This window comes from Anopheles darlingi, chromosome X, assembly GCF_943734745.1.
Source record: "Anopheles darlingi chromosome X, idAnoDarlMG_H_01, whole genome shotgun sequence".
NCBI lineage: Eukaryota > Metazoa > Arthropoda > Insecta > Diptera > Culicidae > Anopheles > Anopheles darlingi.
This window is the reverse complement of record NC_064873.1, coordinates 7198871-7206370: the sequence shown is the minus strand read 5'-3', so window position 1 is coordinate 7206370 and position 7500 is coordinate 7198871. Positions and strand designations below refer to the sequence as shown.

The 7500-nt window shown below is 49.0% G+C and overlaps 3 protein-coding genes across 17 annotated transcripts in view; 1 reads left to right on the top strand and 2 right to left on the bottom strand.

Annotated features, from left to right (window-relative positions):
- LOC125956160 (tau-tubulin kinase homolog Asator) overlaps positions 1-5029 on the bottom strand; it is a 10561-nt gene extending 5532 nt beyond the window's left edge. For 2 of the 15 annotated variants that reach the window (XM_049687775.1, XM_049687890.1), the window contains exons 1-2: positions 3885-5029; positions 102-327 (exon numbers count right to left, since the gene is read on the bottom strand). In XM_049687775.1, coding sequence (XP_049543732.1) covers positions 102-149 — 48 coding nt within the window. In that variant the 5' untranslated portion in view covers positions 150-327; positions 3885-5029. Of the gene's footprint in view, positions 1-101; positions 1011-1268; positions 1495-2047; positions 3314-3336; positions 3788-3809; positions 3825-3884 lie in introns of those variants that run through there. The other 13 variants (XM_049687791.1, XM_049687811.1, XM_049687827.1 and 10 more) reach the window with 13 other exon arrangements.
- Positions 5030-5053: 24 nt separating this feature from the next.
- Positions 5054-6957, bottom strand: LOC125956388 (uncharacterized). Its single transcript, XM_049688198.1, has 6 exons — positions 6846-6957; positions 6377-6554; positions 6215-6321; positions 5957-6147; positions 5645-5776; positions 5054-5573 (listed from the first exon to the last, which is right to left on the bottom strand). Exons 1-6 carry the CDS (start codon positions 6880-6882, stop codon positions 5226-5228), a joined length of 993 nt encoding a protein of 330 aa, XP_049544155.1. The 5' UTR covers positions 6883-6957; the 3' UTR covers positions 5054-5225.
- The window catches only part of LOC125956356 (mitochondrial coenzyme A transporter SLC25A42), a 4096-nt gene continuing 3544 nt past the window's right edge, over positions 6949-7500 (top strand). Inside the window, exon 1 of the mRNA XM_049688130.1 lies at positions 6949-7500. This exon is cut by the window's right edge and continues 133 nt beyond it. The gene's annotated coding sequence lies outside the window, so the exon portion shown is untranslated.

The window sequence follows — 7500 nt, the reverse complement described above, 5'->3', positions numbered from 1 at the left end:
CGTCCGAATCGAAAGGTGTGTGGGTTATAGCAACATTAGTAGCAGCGGTATTGGGCAGACTTAAGTGACCGTTTGACGGGCTATGGTGCTGCCGTGCTTACCTTCCATCGCTCCTTGACCACGTGCCCCGCCTGCAGCAAATCATCCATGGTTTGGGCTATGATTGCGGTTCAGCGCTCGCCGGGACGCGCGCGCACTGTTCAAAGCGAAGATGAGATTCTAGTGTACGAAGGTGGCCGGCGCTTGTTGGGGTCGGTCAGTCCTGCAGGTGGTGATGGTGCTGATGCTGCTGCTGTTGGTGGTCTATGCGCACCTCAACACTAAGCACTAGGGAAAGCGGCAGCATTAGGCACACGGTTAGAACACGCTTCATCATCATTTATCAAAGTTCATGTGCATAAGTCAGAACACTAGTCACTAGGCGAGCCCCAGTCCCGGATTGCTGCAATCTCTCGGCGCTGCACAAGGACTACAAAGGCTGTCTCGCTCTCGCTCCCGTTCTCTCTAGCGCTATTGCCTCCAAATCTCTATTTTTCTCTCTTTTCCCTTTTTTTTTTCTTTCTCGCTCCCTGCCTCTCTCTTGCTCTCTCCCTCTGCCTTGATTCCTATTAACTATTCGTTTGCTTAGATTCCCCAGTGGAGTCCCAGGACAGTCTCCAAGCACCGATAATGAGAGCGATGAGCACTACCGTCCGGCACATGGCTCAACCAATCGGATGGAGCTGGATAAAATGAAACAGGCTAAATGTGTGACGGTGACCAGGGATGTACTAGCGGGAAGCAGAAAGTGTGCAAGAAGTTCCTGGAAAATTCCAGGGAGAAAGAAAGAGAAAGAGATGAAATGAAAAAGAAAAAACAAAATGAATAATGAAGGAAACACATGGAGGAACCGCATTTGGGGTATGACTTTGCACTGTACTGCATCGCTCAACGACACAGGCCGCACGATGAACATTCTAGAGGTCCTGGCTGCAGGTTTCAGTGATACAGGCAAAGCAACTGCGCCCGAGCCTCCCCCCCCCCCCCCCCCCCCACCGCCTTTTCTACTAAAAACAAAACAAAAACACGAAAATAATAAATCGAAAACCCTGGGCTACTGACATCATAGATCCACGCGGGCAGACACTGCCACTTCTGGGCTCCAGGAAATGGTAGTATGTGGCTCCTCTCTATCGTAACGAGCAGGTGTCACGGAATTCGATAGTGGTCATTCGGATGTTGGACTCGCACGCTCGCGAACTCCGTTCCCTGATCTTATTGTTACTCACATGCACATTACTACTTAGGCGGCGGGGGGAGTGGCCACCAAATCAAGATCCACATGATTCCCAACCGTATACAGGGCACGGACGGCCCTGGTTATGCACAGCGCCGATTAGGGATTACACCTTTGAACGCGAAACTTCTTAAATGTGATTGGAACGTTCAAACGGGGGAACCCTGTTACGTCTTTGGCTGTTGTCTCGACGAATCGTAGTAACAAGTCTTCCCGTTCTCTAGAGAATCCCCCCCCCCCTCCCGCACCCTCTCCTGCCCTGTCTTGTTGGTTGTTCCGTTGATGGGGTACCCCACGGATTGTGCTTCGTTGTTGGGTATAGTCGCCAGGGTATGTGGGGTGGGGAAGGAATTAGTTTTGATGGAAGATGGAGACCGAAGTTTGGTTTGAAGGATGCGTGTCACAATTTTGATTGGTGGGGCGCTCGTGTTGGCACCGCTGCTACAACATCTGTTTCACGGCGACACTACGTCAGGTCACAGGAGGGTCTAGGCCGCTTCGGCAAAAAAAAGCACACGCGAGCCCTTGACTGGACCAACTAGCAGCAGCAGCAGCAGCAGACGAAGGCGACCGCCTGTCGGTTCCATCAGCCACTAGCACCGTGACGTGCAGAACGCATGTCCTTTTTGTTCATCTCGGGTACAAGGCGCTGCCCAACCCCAATAGCCAGCCTGTGGTTTGTTCGGGTCGTTCCCATTTCTTGCCTGGCCTTTGTTGCAACTGTCATTTCAAAACCAGGCTCTTCTCCCCGCCCCTCTCTTCCACCTTTACCCAGACTGGCACGTGATGATTATTCAGCAGTAGCGGAAGCAGTAGCGGAAGCAGCAGCAGGACCAGCAGTGGTTGTTGAACAAAGTCATCGATCCCAACTGTACATCTGCCGTAAAATAGGACCGAAAGTAGACGTACACGGACACACAGGCACAGCACACGCACGCATCAAACCAAAATCGAAGCACACGCAGTGTCCAACCGAATAGTGGCTAGCACTCCTGATTGTGCGGACCGTCAAAAGTCCTGCCAGCCACCGTGTGCGTCTTTCGAACCAATCGCAACACATTTCTCCCTTTCTCTTCCTTTCTCTCTCTCTCTCTCTCTCTCTCTCTCTCTCTCTCTCTCTCTTTCTTTGGTTCTACCAGCGCTCTCTCCTTTCTTAGTGGTTCTAGTAAACTCAGAGTGGCCTCTCTGGGTAGCCTCTCTTGGTGGTTTCTCTTAGTGACCCCAACGGTTGTTACGAATCACACCACGAACATATGAGAGGGAAGTGGTAAGAGACGAATAGGCGCTTTTACTCCTTCATCTTGTTTTTGCTATCCAGCATAGATATCCTTTATGTCGTTTTTGTTTCTCCCGGAGTGTCATGCCATCCTTTGTGCGCTCAGCCATGAGGGATGTAGGGCACACCAGCTCTCCCCCATTTCTACCTTCCCTTCCCCATATAAACACACACACACACACACGTGCGCGTGGCACAAGGTTGCACGGCTTTGTGCAGGGGTTTCGCTGCAGAGAATAATGGGGAGAAGGCCACATGGCCGGCCACTCCTTGCAGAAAGGAGGAGAGGGTGCAAACCAACAAAATCTAAGGAAAAAAAAATCCCGGATATCGGGCCAAGGATGGTACGGGTTCATCATTCATGTTCGGTTAGTGTGAAATAGTAGTAACCCATCTTCTCCAATCCGGCCGATTCCTGGTCGTTGAAGGAACCGGGTTAACAGGCACGGACAGGATCTTGCCATAAGGATATAATAGCTATTATTTAATACAATCTAGAATATCTTCCTCTCTTCGTTTTCTCTCTCTCTCTCTCTCTCTCTCTCTCTTTCTCTCTTTCTCTTTCTCTTGCTCGCTCTCTAGTATATCAGCTACAGATTCCGGAGACTCGTTTTTCACTCGGAATTGCCTTCAGAGATTTCTGATCAGACAGAAATTCCTTCTCTCAAAAAGGACGAAGGAAAATGGATGGTGCGCTACGGCTTTCGCTGTTGCTACTGCTTCCTGTCGACCCGCTTCCTCTTCCCCACCGATCTTAGAATGGCACGTTGTTCACGCAATCCACCTTATGCCTCTGTGATATCGTCGTATACCGGGGCACATTGACGGATTGGACGGTGCGCGGTACTTCCTGGGCGAACTACAATTCGATTTTTACTTGCTCCGGTGGTGGTTTTTCTCGCTCTTCCCCGGCGCACTTACGCGTAACAACGACAAACACACACAAACATACACACAGCAAAACGAGCGCGCACCCGCGAACACGGATCACCATTCGTGCCGCACCACCGGACCTAGGTGAATTGTCTTTTAATTGTTTTTGTTGTCGTTGTTGTTGTTTTTCAAATTGAGCGCTATTATTCGCGATAATGAGGTGGCCGAGAACCCGATCCTCCGCCGACAACCGTTCGGTGTGATACACGATACAGGAACCCCAGGATTTCCCAGGCCCAGACCACTACTGTCTTTATCTCGCTTTCTCTCTCTCTATCTCTCTCTGTCACAAAGATGTTCTCTTTTGCTTGGCTCGCCTCTCACCGCCCACCGCTTTCTAATTTCCCATCAAACGCACGCACGCACGCACGCACGCACGACACGGCACAGCAGACTCACGAATAGGTCCTGGGTACCCTAAGCTAGACCAACCTGCTAGCTAGGCTGACGAGTGCGGTCTAGCTTAGGGTTGGATTAGGTTTGTGTGAAGGGAAGAGGGGAGGGACGGGGGAAAGATAGGGAATGACTTTTCCGTTCGTGCTCTCTTGCTTAGTTTCTCGAATTTCCCTGTGCCTGCTAGGAGGAGAGTGCCAGCAGCCTTCGCCCTCGCCCGCAGGGAGTTTCGCTGACTGGAAACCCGTTGTCTGCTGCTGCGGTACAACAACTCGAGCCCTCCTCTCGTCCCAACTACTTGCTCCCTGCAACCTGGTCAGCACATTTTACCGAGCCAAACCACTAGCCGGACTGAGTCACACCGCGAGAACGGAGAATGCGGACGGTGGACCACCGAGCCGCAGCACAATTTTACCCTTTTCTTGTCCCCTATTCCATTTTGGATTAGTTCATTTTTATGTACTTGCGCACTGGCTACGACGACGTTCCCATCATCTGCAGCGGGAGCTGTCAGTGCAGCCGATGACACCTCTCTTCGATTTCGAGGTTGTTGCCGCAGACAAGGATACAGCAGGTACCACCAGGGAAGTCATCATGAACAAGTTGGAATTTTGTCTTAAAAAAATGAATGAAACATCTTGACAACCGAGAGGAACGATTGTTTTGATTCGTGGCGGTTGTTTATGTTTTGCCCAGTAGGACACGGATATCGAAATAAATGATTTTCACATTTTTACATGTTCACACAACTAACTGGAACCAACAAATTAGAGAATGCAGATAATATTCTTAAAAATCATTTCATTTCACACTGCACACACTGCTGTTTTGAAAACGAGCATCCCTCCTGACTGTCAAATTTAAAAATCCAACGCAAAGATGCCGCGATAACGAAGTCGCTCTTTGAACGAGGCTGAGATAATATTGAAGTGGAACGGCGAAGATACTGCGGGACATACGAACGGGACATGGCCGGCATGGGCTCATATGACTCGTACACATGGTTACAACATTGAACTACCAGGCAGTTGTGGTGTCTGGCGGTAATGCGAGGAACTGAGAAAAATACTTTCCGCAGTAGAGCATCCACTGAACCGGCCAGAAGCCCTGCAATGAAAGAACAACCGATGCTAACATTTTGTCAATTTATTCTGGAAAACACCAATTAAGTGTTATTAAGTGAAGATCTTGAATCGCACGAAAGATAATGTACCAGTCGCGGATGAATTAACTCATAAATATACTCACAACTCACCCTATTGAGTTTGTCTTTCCCTTCCGAAGCAGATCTTCACTCAATCGGTGGCCGGTTTGCTGCTAACTAACTGAGCTATCCACCATCCGTGCTTAGAGATTCGCTTGAACGGATTCCTTTGTACTTTTTCGTGTAGTAAAATTGCTTTCACTAGTTTTAGAAGATTCGCTTCCGTTACGCGCTGGTTTTCGCGCGTTTCGAATCCCGTGGCGTTCAATACGGAAGGCAACCGACACTTTAGGTGTGAAAAGACTTTTTTCTATCGATGCCACATATAATCCGTTATGGAGCGGGTCGTCGCTCGACTCAATCCGACCAAGTAGGATCCGTTGATTGATTTTGTGACTGTGGCTGTCACCAAGTGCCGGCACAATCAATGGTTCTTCGTTCGTTTTACGCACACTCGAAAAGTCGGTCGTCACATCATTCGTTATCACAACCTATCCGCAAAGATCGAGAAGGGAGATTTATATGGAGCGGTACACATTCGAAGAACGAACCGAACACTTACGGCGCATCCAAAACGGTGTGCCAGCTTATGCAGCAAGGTAAGTATTTCGTGGTCAACTTTCACTCGTTCAAGCGAATTGGTAATCGTGTTGCGGATGAGAAAAGAGTACGAGTCAATTATTATCAGTTGTATCTGGGGAAAAATAAAGGAAATTAAAATATCTAGAAGGTTCCTGCTAAAACAAATCGTGCTTTACAAATGGGCGTATTGTAACACACGGGTGGCTTTCCATATTTTTCACGCCTCATTTATATGGCCATGCACACTAAGCAACTGTTTCTTCGGTTACTTAACAAGGCAGGGATAATGTACCTTCTCTCCTTGAAAAAGTTTACTCTGAAGTTCCGCGATTGCTTCGAAAATGTGGGATGTGGTTTGAACGTGTCCGTACAGAACATTGTCAAGGATGGAATCCTCCGTAACGCCGGCCAATATTTCCTCTGGGTTCATATTACGAGCTCGCGTTAGCTTAACACAGTGCTCTAAGCAGGCTCGTCCCATTTCTGCGGAGCAAGAAATTTCAGAAATATATGGATTCTTCAACCTGCTATATCAACCGGCTCAACTCACCTCGTATCCTTTTCGTAGAAAATCCGTAATTGGTGTCCAGATAGGCAACTCGTCCTTCTATTCCTCCCAGTGCTCGGGGTATTTGTACAGTTACGCAAAGCTGCAAACTAAGTGAACGCATTAGTGAACGACAAAACGATTCGGTAAACTCAGGAGCCTTACCAAAGCTGTGTCCTACCGCTACCGGGAGGCCCGCACAGTTCCGTAATTAATCCAAGCGCGATGCCGCTGCCGAGCGTAAGATCGAGATCCTTGCAGAATGTTGCAATGCCTATTTGATCGCATTCTGCCTTCCATAAATCGAAGGCCGATTTTTTAAACATCCTTCTCCTCAAAGTAGCTACCCGGTTGAATCAGAAAAGGCGCCAATCTGTATCAAATGTTTGACAGTTGTCATGCTGTCACTGTGTTGTTTATCTTTATTTTTCTCGTACGTCACGGCTTGTTCACATACCGTGCGATAACGAGTGCGACAAGGAACGCGATCGTGAGTGAGCTGACCGAGTCACTATGGTGAGTATGCATGCTATCGCGTTATTAATGAATTTTAAAATGCGGAATTACTTGCGAGCGAGCCGTTCTGCTGCAAGATAAAGTGTGTCCGTTTCTGTGATACGACCTGCACGCCTACCTATATGTATGCCGTCTCTCTGGCTCGGGGTTGACATGTCCAGCAGTGCGCAGTACGGTGGCAGCAGAGTCGTAGTTCGCAATCTTCACATTCACTGTCCTTGGCCCTCGCGCTCATCACTGCGATGATAAACGTTCTGTCCTCTAGTGCGTTTGGTGGGCGATTCAGTTTCGTTTAAAGTAAACGGCAGTGTTATACCTAGTTTCCACGTCGCTTGGTTTTACATCAATTCCACACAACGATCAACTCAATCATAACGCGCAATCAAAATTTCGTCGCTCAGGTCTAGTCGTGTTGGTTGTACACGCACGCGCTCCACAACAAGCCACCTGCCCCCTCCCCCTCCTCTCACTCCTACGTATGGATTATGTTGTTTAGTTTGGTGGTATGCGTGCCGTTCCAGGACGAGAAATCCGCGGAACAGCTTAAATAAACAAATAAAGCAACTGTCATCGAAGAAGAATCAGCGCCCAGTGAGAAGCGTCAAGGCGTGCGACGGGGTGGACCGCGGCGAAGAGGAGAATATATTTACAAAACTCTGCGATTGATAAGCGCAACGTGTCGGAAGAAGCGCTTTCGCGAAGCGCGGCTTGTGATAGCAGCATCCTCGGGCCGCCCGGTTGACAGCCCTACCACAGCGTGTGCTAGCAAAACA